The 21130-nt window shown below is 45.1% G+C and overlaps 1 protein-coding gene across 38 annotated transcripts in view; it reads left to right on the top strand.

Annotated features, from left to right (window-relative positions):
- The first annotated feature begins 3236 nt into the window (after positions 1–3236).
- Positions 3237–21130, top strand: part of FHAD1 (forkhead associated phosphopeptide binding domain 1) — a 151131-nt gene continuing 133237 nt past the window's right edge. For 19 of the 38 annotated variants that reach the window (XM_054541363.1, XM_054541357.1, XM_054541365.1 and 16 more), the window contains exons 1-2: positions 3263–3419; positions 7798–7904. In XM_054541363.1, the coding sequence (XP_054397338.1) occupies positions 7812–7904 (93 nt within the window). In that variant the 5' untranslated portion in view covers positions 3263–3419; positions 7798–7811. Of the gene's footprint in view, positions 3420–7797; positions 7905–21130 lie in introns of all 38 variants that reach the window. The other 19 variants (XR_008516775.1, XR_008516774.1, XM_054541328.1 and 16 more) reach the window with 3 other exon arrangements.

Genomic DNA, 21130 nt, shown 5'->3' with positions numbered 1-21130 from the left:
TTCCTACAATATGGGCATGGTAGTCACCATGAGTTCAGTAAAGGTTAACTGTAGGCACTGCCAAGAAGCACAAATAATCTAGAAACATCTATTTTTTTTTCAGGGACAGTATTTTTAATGCCCCATCACGGTTTAATTGCAAGGTACAACTCTCTTACTCAGCCCAGGAAATTATATCATAAAACCCTAAGTTATTGGGTATTTGATTTTCTGTTTTTGAAACAAAAATGGATGATACGGAATTGGGTTTCAAGAATTTGCACACCCTTGAGATAACAGTGGCTTCCCGAGGGAGAGAGGATCCAATTAAGATTTGGCAACTTCGGCTCCACTGATTCTGAGTGTCAGCTTTGCTCTCGGTTTAGGATTTTTTGTTTTTCATTGAGATATCAGCTAACAGCAACAGATGATCTCTCAAAGCCTGGTGAGGGGCATGGGCTGTTCCAGCTCATGGCCAGCCTGGGTTTCACTGGGGTCTGTCTGATAGCAAGTCTGTGTCCTGGGTTCATGTTAATGACAAGAGTTTGACTAAAGACAAGCATGGAGGGGTGGTGGTAGGGGTGGAGGTGGTGTTCAGGCCTGGGCAGGGGACTAGAGAAGCCGACATCCTGGGGCGAGGACAGGTCAGCCCAGCAGTCCTCAGAGGACAGGAGGCCAGGCTTCAGAAGGGTGGCAGGGGCTTCCCCCTGCGTATTTATTCATTCAGACATTGTTCTAGGGACTGGTGGCACAGCAGCGAACAAAACAGGAAAAAAAAAAAAATCCCTGCCTTCATGGAGTTTAGATTCTACCAGGGGTCAGGGAGGGAGACACAATAAATAACATAAATAAATAAAAGAAATAGTATGTGAGTTGATGATAAGTGATGTCTTAGTCCATTTGTGTTGCTATCAAGTAATACCTGAGGCTGGGTCATTTATCCAGAAAAGAGATTTATTTGGCTCACGGTTCTGCAGGTTGTACAAGAAGCATGGTGCCAGCATCTGCCTCTGGTGAGGGTCTCAGGCTGCTTCCACTCCTGGCAGAAAGTAGAGCCTGCATGTGCAGAGATCACATGATGAGAGAAGAAGTGAGAGTGAGCAAGGGGGAGGTGCCAGGCTCTTTCCAACAATCAACTCTTTAGGGAACTGATAGAGTGAGAACTCATGCACCCTACAAGAACAGCACCAAGCCATCCGTGAGGGATTTGCCCCCATGACCCAAGGACCTCCTGCCAGGCCCCACCTCCAACACTGAGGAGCAAATTTCAACATAAGATTTGGAGGGGCAAATATTCCAACTATAGCAAGTGGCAAAAAGAAGGGAAGAGGGATAGAGTGTTGAGGTTTTTATTTTGTTTGGATGTGCTTTTGTTGTTCTTATTTTTATTTGCTTTTGTTGTTCTTGTTGCTTTTATTTGCTTTTTTGTTGTTTATTAGCTTTCATGGTGGTTGTTTTATTTTTTCAAAAAACCAATTTTAGAAAAGATGATATGTGAGTAAAAAGCTGAAGTAAAGAAGGCAAAGGAGACTCCTTGGGGGGAAGTGCATTCCAGGCAGAGGAACGGGCAAGAGCAAAGGCTCTGAGGCAGAAACGTGTGGGGAGCTGGGCCTGACCCTCTCTGTTCCTGTGAAGCCATCACTAGGGTCCCAGCCCTTGTGGTCACTGCTAGCATTTTACGCCTAGAATCTTTGTGGTTGTAGGAAACTGATCCAGGCAGAACCTTCCAGACTGAGGGCCTGGAAGAGATTTGTAGGGACAGGCTCCAGGAGAGGTCTCTGCAGTTCAGCCGCATAAATCAGGGTTTGTCAAGTTTGTTGCAAATGCACATTCCTGGATTATGTCCCAGGCCTGCTAAATCAGAATCTCTGGGGTCTGTGCCCAGAAGTTCGCATTTCTAAAAGCCTCCAGGCACGTTTGAGCATCTTCACTGTATATTCCACCACAAATCGATGTCCATGATTTCTCTCTCAGATCCTCTTCCTATTGACTAGGTGTATTAGTCTGTTCTCACACTGCTATAAAGCAATTCCTTGAGACTGAATAATTTACAGAGAAAAGACGTTTAATTGACTCACAGTTCTGCACTGCTAGGGAGGCCTCAGGAAACTTACAGTTATGGCGGAAGGCCAAGGGGAAGCAAGGAAGCTACCATGTTGTAACATGGTGTAGCAGGTGTAGCAGGAGAGAGAAAGAGCAAAGGTGGAAGTGCCACACTTTTAAACCATCAGATCTCGTGAGAACTCACTCGCTATCACAAGAAAAGCAAGCGGGAAGTCTGCCGCCATGATTCAATCACCTCCCAGGAGGCCCCTCTTCCAACACGTGGGGAGTGCAATTCGAGATGAGATTTGGGTGGGGACACCCAGCGAAACCCTATCACTAGGGCAGAGTGTGCCATAGTTCATCTCTCTTAGAAAAACGTTTAGAGTTTTTCTTGAGGTGTCTGGTCAGCCATTTCCTGCCAGTGAAAGGAATCACTCTAGGTAGAGTCAGCAGGTTGCTCTGCCCTCAAGCAGAAGTGGGAGGTGGTGGGAGATCGGATTTGCACATCTACTCAACACACTCCATTCCGCGAGTCCTGTGCCGGCTGACAAGGGGCTTCTTAAGGACAGTAACTGTTACAGGTGTATTCTGGGACCAGCGCGTGACACTCATAGGACTCAGAAGATGTTTGCAGAGATAGAGAAAGGGCAAAAGAATGAATAAATGTCACTCTTAACAGGGAGGAGCAGAGGCAGCAGGATTGTGAGTTTGGAAATATTTTTTCCCCAGCCCATGGAAGAAATCCTCATTCTTTCAAAATTTTTCACTCCACCCCATCCCTTTCCCAATCCCCACCCCACTCCCAGAGATCCCCTCTTCTTACTCTTTCTATTTTCTGGTCTGTAACGGAAAGGACTAGAGATTTGGGTAGGGCAGGGGGCATACTAACCTCCAAGGGTCTCATGAGTTCAGCTCCATCAATCTCCTACCTCTCCCTATCGCCCCCCACCATCCCTCAACGCATCCAGCTTACAGTGAGGGGTAATGGAAAGGATTCTTGAATCAAATCTCCTCCCTGTTCCTTCCTCGCTGTAAAACCTTGGGCCATTTCTGTGACCTCTGAGCCTCGGCTTTCCCATCTGTGAAATGGGGCAGGCTCGTGGGGCCTGGAGCATTCAGCAGGCGGTAACTCGGTGGGCGTTCCCTGCGCGGTTCCACGCCCCCTCTGCCGCGCAGGCCACGCCCTCACCTGTTAGACTGGGCCCCGCGGCGCCTGGCGGCGTTGCCATGGCAACGCGCGTACACAGGCCGGCCCGGCGCGCGGGGTTCCGGGTGCCGGCTGGAGACTCCGCGGGAGCGCAGCCGGGAGGCCTGGCCCCGGAGCGGGCCCGACGCCTCCCGAGCTGGCAGGGCTCTCGGCTGAGGTCGGAGCGTGGGCTTCCTCCTCCCGCCAGGTGAGTGCGGCGCGGGAAGGGGTGGCGGGCCGAGACCGGGGACCGGAAGGGGCGGCCCCGCGAGGACTAGCGCTGGGAGGAGGAGGGGTGGCTCCCCGGCCCCATCCTCCCGGATCCAGGCTCCGGTCCCCAGGAGCACCCCAGCAGCTGCCCCAACACCAACCCCTCCTTTCCAGGTGCAGGCCCCACCCCGCCCGCGGAGGAAGCCTCCAGGAGCCTTAGACCCCTCCTTGGCACCAGCCATGCCACTCTGGGAAGTCCTGGGGGGTACAGCTGGGATTAGGAGGGGCATCCCTGCTGCCCCTGACTTACGAATGACACCCATCCAGCGGTCAGAGAGACTCCCCCCTTGCCTAACCTCTCCCTTCCCAAATACAATACTGAGGAATTTCCAGGGCTCCCAGGCCACTTAAGATCTGGTAACCCCTCAATAGAAATTTTGCTTCTCTGTCTCACTTATGACCCAAAAGCAGGGAGTGCAGATGCCTGAAGCTCTTTTGCTCTTTTCCGTGGTCGGTGCCCTATGTCTTAGAACTAATTTACAGAGTTTAACGCATCTAATCACTTTCTGCAGTGTTTTTAGGTAGGAAAGTGACTGCACAGGGCAAGATTAAAGTGGGGAAATAGGGCCCAACCCATTCAGCTAAAGAAATAGACTTTTTTTTTTTTTTTTTCCAAAATGTCATCTAGGATAAATACTGAAGGGGAAAATGAAAGGTAGTTACTGTCAGAGGTTCTTAGGCTACCCTGACTTACTTTTAAGCATTATTTTGTATTTTCATTCATTCATGATTTACTGAGCACCACTATGTGTCAGGCATGGCAGCTCTGGGGGCCAGAGGGGAATAATGAACAGACTTTGAGGAACTGCAAAGGGTCTGAGATTTTTACACTACTTGCAAGCTAAGTTAGCCTGCCACTGTTTAATGATGCTAGCAGAAGACCAGAGACTCCAGGACCAGAGACAAAGGATGTTATTACTCACAGCACAGCAGGCACTGTGAGCTTCATGTTTGCGTTGGTTCCCCTTGCCCTGCAAGTACCCCGGGGTGATGCAGGATAGCTCAGGTGGATGCTGTGCACACTGCAAGTCTGTGTCCCGGCTAAGGAACCCCAAGCTCAGGAAACTCCAGTCTTTTAAAAGGGGCTGCTAGCCAGTGCCCAACCTTTGCCCTGGAAGGAGATGACTTTTTTTTTTTTTTAATTGAGATGGAGTCTTGCTCTGTCTCCCAAGCTAGAGTGCAGCGGCACAATCTCAGCTCACTGCAACCTCTGCTGCCCGGTTTCAAGCTATTCTCCTGCCTCAGACTTTCGAGTAGCTGGGACTACAGGTGCACGCCACCATACCCGGCTAATTTTTTTGTGTGTTTGGTAGACACAGGGTTTCGCCATGTTGGCCAGGCTGGTCTCGAACTCCTGACCTCAGGTGATCCGCCCACCTGGGCCTCCCAAAGTGCTGGGATTACAGGCGTGAGCCACCATGCCTGGCCAGAGATGACATTTTTATCATAAACAAATCTGCACTCTGCCCTAGATAGGGACACTATCCCTGTCCTTTCAGGATATTTGCCCTACAGATGTCCTTGGAAAGATTGTCTGGAACAAAATCTGTCAGTGTCTTTGCTCTGAAGATGGGTACAAACACAGGAAACCCATGGAGAATTGAGTTTAACAAAAACAACACAGTTCGGGCTGTCTTGGAACGTATCTCAGTGAAAGGGAAACAGTAAACACATAGCTAAGTAAAGAACAAGAAAATGACAGAGAATGATAAGCTCAAGGAAGGAGCCACAGCAGTGACACATGCTAGCTAGACAACAAAGTGACTGGTGACGCCTTTAACTGGGTGGTCAGGTAGCTACCACAAGGCACTAGCTGTGGGAACATCTCGGGGAAGAGCTTAAAAAAAAAAGCCAGTCATTCAGATTTGGGGTTTTACTCTGGAGGCATTTTCTGTGGCTTTCCCACAAAAGAGACATTTCTCGAAAGTTGACTTTATATTACTTTTAGTTTGGATGTGGTGCTTGATGATGTAGTCCTCTGCAATTGAAGATTAATAACTCAGGCAATTTGAGGGCAACAGGGCATGGTTCTTTTGGAAAAAGAAGTGTCTTTTTATCCCTATTAAAGACAGCAGACTTAAAAATAAAGTTCTCATTATATGAAATTATTAATATTTCTGAGGATTTCTCATAGGCTTCAGAATTTACAAACATAAACTATCTGGCTTGTTTTTATTTCTCTTACTCCCAAGGGTCTTTTCTTTTTTGCAGAGGATAGAATTCTGGTGTTAAGGGCTATCTGCTATTTCATGTCCCAAGTGTCAACAAAACAGTGACAACCTCAGTAGCCCAAGTGACAACTTCTCCCTTCCCCCACTCAGTCACTCTCTCTGCTCCCCCATCCCATCCCCTCCCCACCCAGCAGTGATGGAGGTGTAAAAAGTTGAGCTGCCTGAGGATTATATAGTGGTGACATGCAATATCAATCTCCCTGCCCGAATGCTAGGGGACCTTAACCTCTCTGCATCTCAGTCTCCTTTTCTGTAAAGTAGGGATAATACTGACACCTACCTTGCAGGGTTTCTCTGAGGATGAAAAGAGTATATTCAAGGAAAAGTGCCTAGCACTTACTAATGACTCCATAAATGATGATAGAGATGATGATGAAAAGCAGAGCCAGCCCTGAGAGTCCGTACCACCACAACTAGTTGATTTTTGTTTTTATCCATAGTCCAATAATTTGGCATTTCAGTGACTTTTCAATAGAAAGGAAAAGAGAGAGACTGTTGTTGTTCTTTGACAAGGAATTGAGGTGGAAGATATCACACTGCATCTTTAGACATAATCTCAAATCGGATTCAAGCATCGAGATGAATTACTGTCTACATTTTAGAACTTTCTGAAGTCACTGAAGTGTCTTAAAAGATGTGTATAGAACTTATTTCGAAATGTACCACAATATAAAATGGATGGACACACGGATAGATGGAAAGATCTGTGATAAAGCAAATATGGCAAAATGCCAATGGTAGAATCTAGTGGTGGGTACATAGGAGCTCACTATCTGCTTCTTTTAGCCTCTCTGTATGTTTGACATTTTTATAGTAAAATGCTGGGGGGAATACTGTGCAAGGTCCTGATTACATGGCTGAGCTATAATCTTGATATTTTGCCTTTAGAAGTAATCTTTTTTCCCCTAACTAAATAAATGAAGAAATGCAGCGATTTAAAAAGAAAAACATCATCTAATGCCTGCCTCTCCAATGATAACTCTTTAAGAAACTCCAAAAGCAGACATGGTGGTGTGCCTGTATTCCTAGCTACTCTGGAGGCTGAGGCAGGAGGATCAGTTGAGCCCAAGAGTTCAAGGCTGCAGTGAGCTATGATTGTGCCACTGAACTCAGCCTGGGCAAAGAGCAAGACCTCATCTCTAAATATGAATGAATGAATGAATAAAATAAGCTCTATAGAAGTTTAGGATTCCTTGGATCAGAGTTTGAGAAGCCCAGGTTAACAACACTAATAAGAGTAGTACAAATGAGTGTTCAATGTGTGCCAGGCACCATTCTAGATACCTCACGTGTATTATTGCATTTAACCCATTTTAGGCTGGGTGTGGCGGCTCATGTCTGTAAGCCCAGCACTTTGGGAGGCCAAGGTGGGAGGATTGCTTGAGCTCAAGGGTTTGAGACTAGCCTGGGCAACATGGCAATACCCTGTCTCGTTAGCCAGGTGTGGTGGTGCACACCTGTAATCCCAGCTACTCGGGAGGCTGAGGCAGGAGGATTGCTTGAGCCCAGGAGATCGAGACCTCAGTGAGCCAAGATTGCTCACTGCCCTGCAGCCTGGATGACAAAGTGAGACCCTGTCTCACAAAAAAAAAAAAAAAAAAAAAAAACCCACCCATTTTATAGATGAGGAAACTGGGAAACTGAGTCACAGAGAATGAGTAACTCACCCAAAGTCACAGAGCTAGTAAGGGATGGGTTAGGAACACAGAACTTGAATACTTGGTAAGTCAGATCACTAAGCTCATACTAAGCTTGATGGGAGGTGGAGAGCAATCATCAGTGGAACTCAGATTTGTTGTCAGGTTGTTTTAGCTTTTGTTTGTGTCCTGAGTTAGTTAAGAAATGCCCTCTGTTTGATTATTAGAACCAGGCTTTTCTATGCTAGATATCATGGTTAGAAGAGATTGTCTTAAAAACCTGCAGAATTGTCCTTGTCATTGTTGACTCATCGATCTAATCCCCCCTCTTCTGATTTCTCACTTTGGACATGACTCTGTGGTTATTTCATTCATTCTAAGTATGATGTTGTTGAATAATTAGAGGACTGCATTTTCTAACAAAATTCTTTCTGAAAACCTTATATAGGGAAAACAGAGAGGATGAAGGCCTATCTAAAGAGTGCAGAAGGCTTTTTTGTCCTAAATAAAAGTACCACAGTTGGAAGGCATGAAGATTCAGACCTTGTTTTACAGGTAAGAAGTCTTCCCACCTGTTCCCATCCCCTCCCTGACCCCTTCCTTCTCCCTCTCTAACAGTCCTTAGTGTTATGTGGACTCCAGTCTCTTGTACACCACAACCTGGGCAAGCAGCCATACCTTTCCTTGGTGTGCTACCAATAGCCAGTTGCCAAGGGTACCCCATTTCCCTGGCATAAGGAATGAAGCTGAGTGCTGTGCAGAGCGTGATGCACTCCCATCCTTTGCTGAACACATCTGTCACTGTCCAACCCGTTGCAGAGCAGATGAGCCCCAAAGTAGGGCTTATCCCGAGAGGGTTCTTGGCTTTGCACAGGAAAGAATTCAAGGGCAAGCCAGGAGTAGAAGGAAACAGCCTTATCGAAGCAGCAGTGTTACAGCTGTGTGGCTGCTCCTACAGAGCCCGGCCACCCTGTAGACAGAGAGTAGAAGCTCAGGGCAGTTTTGCAGTCATATTTATACTCACTTTTAACTGCATGCAGATTAAGGGCTGGTTTATGCAAGGAAGGGATAATAACTTTGGGATCATTGGATGCCATGGAAAGGGGAGATAATGCCTGGGTGTTGCCATGGCAACAGTACGTTCACATGGCATGCTGGTGGGCAGGTCTGATTGAAAGTTGCTTTCACCCTGTCCCTATTTTAGCTAGTCCTCAGTCTGGTCTGGTGTCTGAGCCCCACCTCTGGAGTCAAGTGCCACCTCCTACCTCACACCTGTGGTCATCTCCCCAGCAGCCTGATGTGTGGTTCAGAAGGTGGGCACAGAGCTGGTGCTTTGGCCTTTGCCTGCTCTGGGCTAGACCTCTCTTCCTTTCAAGACCCCGTTGGACTGCGGTGGGCCCCTCAGAGGCCAGGGAGGCCACGGAGCTCCAAGCCCCGGGCTTAGCCTGGGCACTCTTTCATTTCATTCTCTGAATTAGCTGTGGTTTGGTCCAAAGCCTCAGCTCATTGACAACCAAGGAAGTTGAAAGGAGAATAATAATAGAAACAGTGGCTTTGAGCCTTTTTAAACATGAAAGGGGGTTAAAATATTGAAGTGGAAAGAGAAAAAATGCCGTGGAATCTCTTATAACTGTGAGAAGCAGATCTCTTTCAGACCTCACTCAATAGACTTTTTTAACCCTTCATTTTGAAATTAGAGATTCACAAGAAGTTCCAAAAATAGTAGGTAGAGATCACACCTACCTTTCACCCAGTTTCCTCCAGTGGTTACATACTATGTGTGACGATAGCAATATCAAAACCAGGAAACTGACATAAGTGCTGTGTGTGTGTGTGTGTGTGTGTGTGTGTGTGTCAGAGAGAGAGAGGACAATGTGTGTAGTTCTGTATCATTTTATAGATCACATGTGTATTAATAGATTTGTGTGTAGCAATCAAAAAATTGTCTTACCTCTTCTGCTTCCTTTCCCTTTCCATATACATTTTAGAATAAGTCTGTCTATATCTATCAAATGTCTTGCTGAGATTTTGATAGAAATTGTGTTTAAATCTATACATCAATGTGGAAAGAATTTATATATTTACTATGTGGTTTTTCAATCCATGAACATGGTATGTTTCTGTGTTGATTTAGGTCTTCTTTGGTTTCTTTCATGAATACTTTGTGGCTTTCAGCATACAAATCCTGTGCCTGTTTTGCTGGATTTATACTTAAGTACTTAATTTGTCCTTTTTTGTTTGTGTTGGTAAATGGTATTATACTTTAAATTTCAGTGGCCACCTGTTCATTGCCAGTATATAGAAACATAATTGATTTTTGTATGCTTATATGGTATCTTCCAACCTTAACTGAACTTTCTAGAAGTTTTTTTGTCGCCTGCTTAGGATGTTACCATGTCATCTGCAAATTAAAAGTTTTATTTTTACCTATTTGATCTGTACACTTTTAATTTTATTTTCTTGAGATATTGCATTGACTGGGACTTCCAGTACTCTGTTGCATAAGAGTGGTGAGAGCAGTATAAATCTTTATATTTGCCTTGTTCCTGATTTTAAGGGAAAATCATTCTGTCTTTCATCATTGAATATTATATTAACTGTAGGTTTTTTATACATGTTCTTTATCAAATGGAGAACATTCCCCCTGCATTTCTAGTTTTCTAAGAGTTATAAATGCAATCGATTTTAAAATAACTCAACATACCTTCCTTTGAGATTCTCATCTGTGACATGGTCTCCCTACAAGGACACAGAAAACTGTTCAGTGTACAAAGTGGAAAAATCAAATAAAAAGAATCATAGTTTCTTCTGTATCATAACAAGGGATAGATTTAAGGTAGCTTTACTTTCTGGGTGGCCAAGGTAGAGAGACAGTGATCTCTGTTTTGAACTGGACTATGATATTAGAAAACTGTAGTAATTTGTAAAAGCACAGGCTTTGGAGGTAGACCTGGATTTGAATCTCTTAGACTGTTTTCTGGCTGTGTGACTTCAAGCAAACTACTTAATCATGCTGAGCTCATTTTCTCCATTTGTAAACCACTTATTTCACACGGCTGTAGGGATTAAATGAGAAAATGCATATAAAGTACCTGGCATATGGTACTAAGCAATGGCGCCACAATCATTATTATAGTCACATAAAGTGGAGACTGAGAATTTTTGTTCACAGGGTTAAGGTGGATATCCACTGATACTAACAAGCTATTTGGAAACGGGAACTAATGAGGACGATTATTGTATATATAGACAGAAATTGAGCAGCATTGATTGTATAAAAATAATTGACTGCTTACTGCTCCTTGGCCTTAGTTTAAAAAGTAAGTCACCACTGTCAGCAACAGTTCCATTGATTTATGAAGGAATCAGTTGCATTTCCAGAAGCATGAGCTTATACTGGCTCCCGAGAGAACAGATGATACATGAATTGCCAAATGCTTTGTGAATAGACTTTTAATGGGCTTTTATATCTTCTCTTAGACAAATCCTCTTCCCAAAGCTTAAATCGATTTGGGAGAGGAGATTTGCTTTAAGAAGGGATGTCGGGGACACAGGTCTATTTTGAAGAACTGAAACCTACAGGCGTGTCCATATTTTTCAGAAAATATTTTATAAGACAAGATAAGGTGAAAATTTCCCCTCTTCTGCCTTCACTGGGCCTTTCTGATTAACCTGAGAATCATGCTTGATCAGCTAGAAGCCACTCTGAGTAATAATTCAACAGTCAATTTATCATTTGTCTTATTTGTGCTGCTAGAAGTCATTCCACTAAATAAAGTTCAGGAATCTTAAAAAAAAAAAAAAATCAGCTGTGAAATTACCCAGCATTTACATCTAGCAAAGAAAGAAGATTGTTTTATTTACTTGGATAAATCCTAAAGAATAGGGAGCTATGCTTCTAAAGATTTATTAATATATTCATTTGCAAAGCTGCCTTTTTTTTGCTTATTGATATTATAATATTCTGACATCATTCACATATTCTGATAATGGAAGGTAATTATGTGCCTATTGTTTTTTTAAAAATTGGGAGAAAGCAAACTGTAAAGAAGAAAATAAAAATCACTTGTAATCCTGTGACTCAGGGACAATCAATATTGATATTTGTAGGGTTTTGCCCTCCAGACCTTTTTTTTCTGTATCATGAAAGGAGTGTGGTTTCCTAATGGCAATAGGAAGCCTGTTTTAGCCAGCCTGGTTTTTGCCGTTATTAGCACTCATTCATTCCACGGACATTCGCCTGGAGCCCCAGCACAGAGACAAGCCTGGGGATACTCACACATGGTCCCTGCAATCAGGAAGCTGCTAGGAGAGAGACATAGGTCAGAGGATCTGCAGAGCCTGGATGGTTTCAAGCCTATGTCAGGGCTCTAAAGGAAAGGAATATGGAGGATGAGAAGGACTTAACTAGACAAAGGGAGAAGGAACAGTGTGTGCAAAGGCCCTGGGGTGGAAGAGCATACGAAGAGCCTGATGGACTGAAAGAAAACCAGGGTGTAGAGGTCAGAGTGGGAAGGGGGAGAGCTAAGAGACAGGCAGGACTCCTTCATGCCACTGTAAGGATTTTGATCTTGATCTGAAAAACAATGGGAAGATGCCACTGATGGATTTTCAGCAATTGGAAGGCCTGACTGTTGAAATGGGCTCCCTGGCTGCCTTGTGCAGAAATCAGGAGCTCCTTTCAGAATCTGCCCCTGCCCCCACCTGCATTGGATGGAGCTGGAATACCTCGGCCACCAGCCTCGCTCATTTCAGAGCTAAACCTTCTGGTTATAGTCTGTATAATTTGATGTGGTTTTTGAACTGTAATGTTTATAGTTGGATGTGGCTGTTACTTGAACACTGATAAGAAAGGGACTTAATTCTTCCAGAATGCAGCAACGTCACAAGCCAATGTTTGCTGGGTTTTTCATGTGCCTGAGTGTGGTTGTTAAACATGAATCCAAGGCTTTCTGACACAGTGGGGTTAGGTGAGGTCAGGAATCTGTCCATTTCTCTGCTCTGCAGGTTCAGGTGAGGGTCCCCACGGAGATGCTTCCAGGACCGCACGGCCAGGCACGGTGGCTCACACCTGTAATTCCGGTACTTTGGGAGGCCGAGGTGGGCAGATCACTTGAGGTCAGGAGTTCGAGACCAGCCTGGCCATCATGGTGAAACCCCATCTCTACCAAAAATACAAAAATTAGCCAGGTATGGTGGTGCATGCCTGTAATCTCAGCTACCTGGGAGGCTGAGGCAGGAGAATTGCTTGGACCTGGGAGATTGCAGTGAGCTGAGATTGTGCCACTGCACTCCAGCCTGGGCAACAAAGAGAGACTCTGTCCAAAAAAAAAAAAAAAAAAAAAAATAGTGGAGAGCTGACCTCCTCCTTAGGACCTCGCCCTGCGCTGCCCTACGCCAAGGAGATTTCAGGATTCCCTTTACAATTGACTCGTAGGGCAGCCAGAGTCAATGCAGCGCCGCGGCTAGGAGGGTGAAGGTCATGGAGAAAAGCAAAGGACAGAAACTGCAGGGGGATGTAGGTGAAACGCTCATGCCTGCCCCTCTGCCCTTTGTGGACAGCATCCTTCTAGTTGACTCCTTTCTCTCTAGGGGAAATGTTCTCTATAGCACGTCAGCCCCTTCTCATATGGGATCAGAGGGTCAGGGCACAGGAGTGATCTAACAAACACAACAGAACCATCTAACCCAATGAGTCATATCCCTTTGCCTGGCACCTGCCGTTTCTGGGCTGCCTATAAGAACTATAAGAGCCTGCATCAAAATCTTTTTTATTATTATTAAACAATGCTGCACTGAATACTTTTTACCCATCATTTCACGGACATGCGAGTCCATGTGCCATGTCGAAGGACATGTATGGCTGCAGCTCTGTTGGCATCACCACGCTGCCCTCCAGTGAAGGCTTATAGGGTCAGTTCCCCACCAACAGTGAGGGCACCCCCTCCCCTCCCGAGTGGAGCATGTGACCTACCTGACAAATTTCTGCTCATCCAAGAGGCGAAACGTGGTATCCGTGACATTTTAATTCACATTTCCCATGCTATGCGTGAACCCCTCAAGTTTTGAGAGAGAAGGTGACAGGTGGACATGAACCTGGATAAAGATGCTCACCCCTCCCTGGTCCTGTGACGAGATCCACCAAAAGAAGCAGGCCTGGGGGATGTCCAGCCGCCCGCTGTCCCATCAAGACGCGCCCGTTCACCTTCCTGCCTCAGCTGCGCTCGCACACTCAGCCCTGGCTCCCCACCAGGCATCCTGTGCTCTGTGACGTGCCTCGTCTGATCTCGTCAGTCCTCGGGGAACTTTTCTCTCCCCTGATGTCACTGGTCAGTTCCCAACACAGCAATGCATGGGCCTACTTTCCCTTCAGCACGTGGAGGGCTGGCAAGAGGAAGAAGTTCCAAGAAAAGGACTAGATCATCATCTCTCTTTTCATTAAATACACATAACGTAAAATTTACCATCTTCACCATTTTAAGTGTACAGTTCAGTGGCATTCATTGCATTCACGTTGTTTTTTTGGGGGTGGGGGTTGGGGAGACAGAGTCTCGCTTGCTCTGTCACCCAGGCTGGAGTGCTGTGGCACAATCTGGGCTCACTGCGTCCTCTGCCTCCCAGGTTTAGGTGATTCTTGTGCTGCAGCCTCCTGAGTAGCTGGGATTATGGGCATGCGCCACCATGCCTGGCTAATTTTTGTATTTCTAGTACAGACGGGGTTTCACCACATTGGCCAGGCTGATCTCGAACTCCCTACCTCAGGTGATCCACCCGCCTCAGCCTCCCAAAGTGCTGGGCTTACTGGTGCAAGCCACTGCACCTGGCCTCACATTGTTACTCTGCCACCACCATCCATCCACAAGAACTCTCTTCATCTTGCAAAACTGAAACTCTGTACCTATTGAAGAAGAATTCCCCTTCCCCTCCCAGCCCCCAAGTCCCTGGCAGCCACCGTCTTTCTGACAAAGTACTTTCTGTCTCTGAATTTGCCTATAGCAGGTTCCTCGTAGACTATACTATACGCTGAATCGTATCGTACATGTCTTTTGCGACTGGCTTATTTCACTTGGCATAATGTTCTTAAGGTTCCTCTGTGGCAGCATGTGTCAGAGTTCCCTTCCTTTTGAAGGCTGAATAGTGGCTGCTGCGTGTCTGTACTACATTTTGTTGATCCATTTATCTGTCAATGGACACTTGGGTTGCTTCCAGCTTTTGGCTGCTGTGAATAATGCTGCTATAAACATAAGTGTCCAGATATATATCTCTCTCTCTCTTTTTTTTTTAAATGGAGTCAGAGTCTCGTTCTGTTGCCCAGGCTGGAGTGCAGTGGCACAATCTCGGCTCACTGCCAACCTCTGCCACCCGGGTTCAAGTGATTCTCCTGCCTCAGCCTCCTGAGCAACTGGGACTATAGGCATGCACCACCACGCCTGGCTAATTTTTTTGTATTTTTAGTAGAGACGGGCTTTCACCATGTTGGCCAGGCTGGTTTCGAACTCCTGACCTCAGGTGATCCACCTGCCTCGGCCTCCTAAAGTTCTGGGATTACAGGTGTGAGCCACCACCAGATTATCTCTTCAAGCCCCTGCTTTCAATTCTTTCAGATACATACCCGGAAGAGAAGCAGAACCACCGGATCAGATGACAGTTCTATTTTTAATTTTTTGAGGAACTGCCATACTGTTTTCCACAGTGGCTGCACAATTTTACTTTCCCATCAACAGTGCATAAGGGCTCCAGTCTCCCCACATCCTCGCCAGCACTTGGTATTTTCTGGGGGTGGTTGTTGTTTTTACAGTAGCCATCCTAATGAGTGTGAGGTAGAAGATCATAATCTTTTGAGACACATTGCTGTCTCAGCTCAAGGTTCTTTTGACTAGCACAGATAATACAAACAGCCACACCCCCATGTATAGACTACTTATGAGGCATCTCGTGTGGTTTTATATGTGTTCTATATATATGCCGTGTATGTGTTAGAGAGCTGTATCCTCAAACAGCCCTATCAGGCGAGAACTACTATTATCATTGTTATCCTCATGTAAAGATGTGGAAATGGGGCTCAGAAAGGTTAAATAACTTGCCCCAAATCACACATCTAGTCGGGGACAGTGGGGCGGAGTTTCAGACTTGGGGCTATCTGGTGCAATGCTTCTAGACAAAGATGCTTCATTGTTTGGTTGTAAATTTGGCTTTAGGGAACATCTAAAAATCTAAATATCTGAAATTCCTTGTTAGTCAGTTAAGATAATCGGTAGTGTGAAATTCCACAGTTTGGACTCCTAGGTGAGGATTATCAGCAGAACAGAGAAAATCACTTTTCCTGTGGTCCTCATTGATGCAACAAACTGAGGTGGCGCCCTCTAGTGTGGGATTGGGGTAAAGAGGAAAGGTAGACCGAGGCTGCAGGTGGTTTCCTGGGAACAGGTGTGCTGGGGGCTGCGTAGATGACCCACGAGGATCCTGTCTTGGGTGTCGGGGACAGCTCCTCAGAGCCGACCAAGCTGGAGCTGCCTCTTACAAGAGAAAGCCTGGTTTTGCCAGGTATGGCAGGCCAGAAAGGGCCCCCCTCTCCCCGCCAGGTATAAGAAACGGCGCACATAGAGATCTGGAGGTGTTGTGTGAAGCACTTGGCATGGCATGATGAGGGCTGGATGGCTCTGCCACCCACATGCAAAAAGGCCACGTAAGCTAGGCTAAGCATTTCATGTTTAACTTGCTGCGAAAATGGAACCCCCTCCTCAAAAGGCTTTGAGCTGGGGAGAAATTGATTGTCTTTGTTATTTTGAAGAGAACACTGACAAATGTAGGCAGAATGGGTGGACAAAGAACAGAAGGGCGGCTCTAGAACAGGGTGGTAAGAGCATGAACTCAGTGCTAGGCCTCTTGCCTGTGATCTTGGCTCTGCCTTCTGAGTTGTAGGGTCCCAGGCAAGTTACCCAGCCATTCTCGGCTGCAACTTCTGTGTGTGTATGGTGGGAAACTGTGTTACAAGACTTAATTACCATGAAGTGCTTAGGACAGTGCCTGGCAGGTGGTTAATACTACCGTACATTTTGGTTATTGTATTCGTTTTCTATTTATAACAATGAATGTTTATTATCTCACAATTCCTTAAGTCAGAAGTCTGGGTGGACTCAGCTGGTTCCTCTGCCCCAGGTCACTCAAGGCCAAAATCAAAGTGTTGGCCGCCTGGGCTCTTGGCCGGAGGCTCCAGGGAATCGTCTGCTTCTAGCCCCACTCACTTCGTTGGAAGAATTTAGCTAGATGCTGCTATAGAACCGAGGCCTCCGTGTCCTCACTGGCCATCGGTTGGAGGCCAGCCTCAGCTTCAGAGGCCTCCCAATCCCGCATGGCTCAGGGACCCTTTATCTTCAAAACCAGCAGCAATGGGTCTAGTCTTTCTCATGCTTCAGATTTCTCTGACCTCCCCGTCTGACTCATCTCTCCAACTCCAGCCAGAGAAAGTTCTTTGTTTTTAAGGGCTCACATGGTTGGATTAGCCCCCTCTGGATAATCCAGGTTAACCTCCCTGTTTCAAGATCAGTCATCGTTATCATATCTGCACCATCCCTTTGCCATGTAAGGCAGCAGCACACTCACGGGTTCCAGGGATTAGGACATGGACACCTTTGCGGGACCATTCTGCCAACCACAGTTATTACCATCTCTTGCTTGGACTCTGGCCATAGAGCAATAATATAGGATGTTGAGCGCTTTTCAGAGGAATCAGTAGGGTCACTGCCAGGGACAGTGGAGAAAGATGGTGGATGAGCCAAGAGGATGATGCTATCACTTGTGTTATTGCGGGTTTACTTTGTGCCAGGCACTGTTCTTTGCACTTTTGTGTGTATTAACTCGTTTAATCCTTTCAGCAACCCTACAAGGTAGGGATCTCCCTTCCCCCATTTTACTGATGAGGAAGTTGTGGCACAGACAGACTAAGCAGCCTGCCCAAGGTCACGTATGACAGGCACAGAGGGCTGGGATTCATGATCAGGCTGTCTGGGACCGTGCAGGGACAAGGAGCTTCAGGAAAAGAGGACTTCCGGAATGGGGGTGTGGACACGAGGATGACTAATCGCTGCTCTGTCGTGAGTGCCTAGCAAGTGGGCACGCATTGCTGTCTCAGCTCTAGGTTCTTTCGAGCCATCAGTACACTGGGGGGAAATGTCACAGACTCCATTACTCAGGACTCTCGGAACTCTCCCCTCCCTCTCTCAGGGTTGCACTGATTCTGGGGAGCTCTCAGAGATAACCCCTGAAACAGCATCTTCTCGGGGATTTGCCTGCTCCTCAAGACTCTCCCAGAGAAGCTGGGCAAGGCTCTGATTGACAGGAGGGAAGCCAACAAACTTCCTCTTTCCCTCTGCTCTCAGACTCACAGTCTTACCAGAGCCCTGGCCATTTCCTCACATCCTTATTCCTTTGAAAACCCCAGCTTGTTCTGTTTCTGCATTACATCCCTTTCCTGAGGCAGTGACGGGGTCACAGTGGGGGCGCAGGATGGTCAAGGACCAAAAGGTAAAAAGAAATATGATTCGATACACACATGTGCCTGTCGTCCCAGACACTCGGGTACCTGAGGAGGGAAGATCACTCGAGCCCAGGGGTTCAAGGCTGTATTATGCTTTGATGGTACCTGGAAATAGCTACTGCACTCCAGCCTGGGCAACATAGCAAGTCCCTGTGTTTTTAGCTCACACACACACACACTGACACACCAGTTAATTTCAAAAATGTTATCCCACCACACTGAAAATTTTGCCAAATAGTATCTTTAATGTCAGTCCTTTGAGGTAGAGCTTATCACACTCATTTTTGCAGCATAGGAAGCAGCCTCAGAGAGGCAAAGAAACTTGTCCCAGGTTGCACAGCAGGAACGGAGCAGAGGTGGGACTTGAACTCAGAGCTTTCTAAGTGCAGAGCCCATCCTTCTGCGCATAATAGCGAACATTTTAACACCTGCTATTGGGCTAAAATACTCTTCTAAGTGCTTTTTATATATACTGTTTCATTTATTCTTCACCACAAACCCGTAAGGGCCATTCTGTTATTATGTCTGTTTACAGATGAGGAGACTGAGGTCCCAAGGGAATAGATCACTTGCCCAGGGTCACCCCACTAGGAAGTAGGAGAGCTGGAAATGAGGTCTCACTATGTTTCCAGGCTGGCCTCTGATGCCTGGGCTCAAGTAATCCTCCTACCTCAGCCTCACAAAGTGCTGGGATTACAGGTGTGAGCCACCCTGCCCAGCCACAACATGTATTTTGTGACTGCTTTATTTCACCTGCATATGTTCTCAAGGTTCATCCATGTTGTGGCAGAGTTTCCTTTCTTTTAAAAGCTAAATGACATCCATTGTTTGGATGCACCACGTTTTGTTTATCTTTTATCTGTCCATGGACACCTGGGTTGCTTTCACCTTTTGGCTACTGTGAATAATGCTGCTAGGAACATGACTGTACAAATGTCTCTTTGAGACCCTGCTTTCAATTCTTTTGAATATATACCCAGAAGTGGCATTGCCAGATCATATGGTAGTTCTATTATTATATTTTTGAGGAACCACAATATTGTTTCCACAGTGGCTGCACTATTTTACATTCCCAGCCACAGTGCACGAGGGTTTAACATCTCCACATCCTCGCCAGCAATTATTTTCTGTGTTTTTATAGTAGCCATCCTAAAGGGTGCAAAGTGGTATCTCCTTGTGGTTTTGATTTGAATTTCTTAATGATTTGTGATCTTGAGCGTTCTTCTCATATGCTTGTTGGCCATTTATGTATCTTCTTTGGAGAAAGTCCATTCAAATCCTTTGCACATTTTTTAATAGGGTTATTTTGGTTTTGTTACTGTTGAGTTGTGGGGTTCTTTATATATCATGGATATTAACCCCTTTTCAGATATGTGATTTGTAAATATTTTCTTCCATTCTGTAGGTTGCCTTTTCACTGTGTTGAGTGTATCCTTTGATACACAGAAGTTTTAATGTTAATGTATTCCAGTTTATCTATTTTTACTTTTGTTGCCTGTGTTCTTGGTGTCATTGCCAAGAAATAACTGTCAAATCTATTGTCCTGAAGCTTTTCTTCTATGTTTTCTTTTAAGGGTTTTATAGTGTTAGCTCTTACGTTTAGGTCTTTGATCCATTTTGAACTAATTTTTGTTTATGGTGTAAGTTAAGGGTCCAGTTTTATTCTTTTTTTTTTTTTTGTCTGAGACAGAGTCTCGCTCTGTCTCCCAGGCTGGAGTGCAGTGGCGCAATCTCGGCTCACTGCAAGCTCCACCTCACGGGTTCATGCCATTCTCCTGCCTCAGCCTCCCGAGTACCTGGGACTACAGGCACCTGCCACCACGCCCGACTAATTTTTTGTATTTTTAGTAGAGACGGGTTTCATTGTGTTAGCCCAGATGGTCTTGATCTCCTGACCTCGTGATCTGCCCGCCTCAGCCTCCCAAAGTGCTGGGATTACAGGCGTGAGCCACTGTGCCCAGCCTAGTTTCATTCTTTTACTAATACATGTGGATATCCAGTTTTCCCAGCATCATTTGTTCAAAAGACTGTCCTTTCCACCATTGAATGGTATTGACACCCTTGTCGAAAATCATTTGACCATATATGCAAAGGTTTATATGGGGGCTTTCTAATCTGTTTCACTGTCTATGTGTCTGGCATAAATACTAAGCCCACAGTGTTTTGATTACCCTATCTTTTTAATAACTTTTGAAACCAGGAAGTATGACACTTCCAACTGTTCTTCTTTTTCAAGATTGTTTTGGCTCTTCAGGGTTCGAGAATCCATATAAATTTTAGAATAAAATTTTATATTTCTGGGAAAAAAGAACACCATTGGAATTTTGATAAAGATTGCATTAAATCTGTAGGTTGCTTGGGTAGTATTGATGTTCTAAACAATATTAGGTCTTCCAATTCATGAACATGGGTTGTCGTTCCATGTATTTGTATCTTCTTTAATTTCTTTCAGCAACATTGTGTAGTTTTCAATGTACAAGTCTTTTGCCTTCTTGGTTAAGTTTATTTCTAATATTTTCTTCTTTTTGATGCTGTTGTAAATGGAATGGCTTTCTTACTTTACTTTTCAGCTTGTTTATTGTTAGTGTATAGAAATACCACTGATTTTTGCGTGCTGATTTTGTATCCTGAGTACAAAATAAATGATTTTGTATCATTTATTATGAATTCAGTGTTATATGTATATGTGTGTGTGTGTGTGTGTGTGTGCGTGTGTAATCTTTAGGGCTTTCTACATATAAAAATCATGTTGTCCAACAATACAGGTAATTTTATTTCTGGGATATATTGAATGCCTTTCACTTCTTTTTCTTGTCTAACTGCTCTGACTAGGACTCCCAGTATTATTTCAAATAGAAGTGGTGAGGGTAGGCATCTTTATCTCATTCCTGGTCTTAGAGGAAAAGTCTTAGTCTTTCACCACTGAGAATTATGTTAGCTATGAGCTTTTCACATATGGCCTTTATTATGTTGATGTAGTTTTCTTCTATTCCTAGTATTTTTTTAGTGTTTTCATCATGGAAAGAGTGTTGAATTTTGCCAACTGCTTTTTTTCCATCAGTCCAGATAGTCACCTGGTTTTTCCTTTTCATTCTGTTAATGCATTATATTACACAGATTGATTTTCATGTTGAATCATCCTTGCATTCCAGAAATAAATCCCACTTGGTCATGGTATATAATCCTTTTAATAAGCTGTTGAATTATGTTTGCTAATATTTTGTTGAAGATCTTTGCATCAGTA

The sequence above is a fragment of the Pongo abelii genome, chromosome 1 (assembly GCF_028885655.2).
Source record: "Pongo abelii isolate AG06213 chromosome 1, NHGRI_mPonAbe1-v2.0_pri, whole genome shotgun sequence".
Lineage (NCBI taxonomy): Eukaryota > Metazoa > Chordata > Mammalia > Primates > Hominidae > Pongo > Pongo abelii.
Note: the sequence above shows the minus strand (reverse complement) of the source record. Positions and strands in the feature narration are given on the sequence as shown.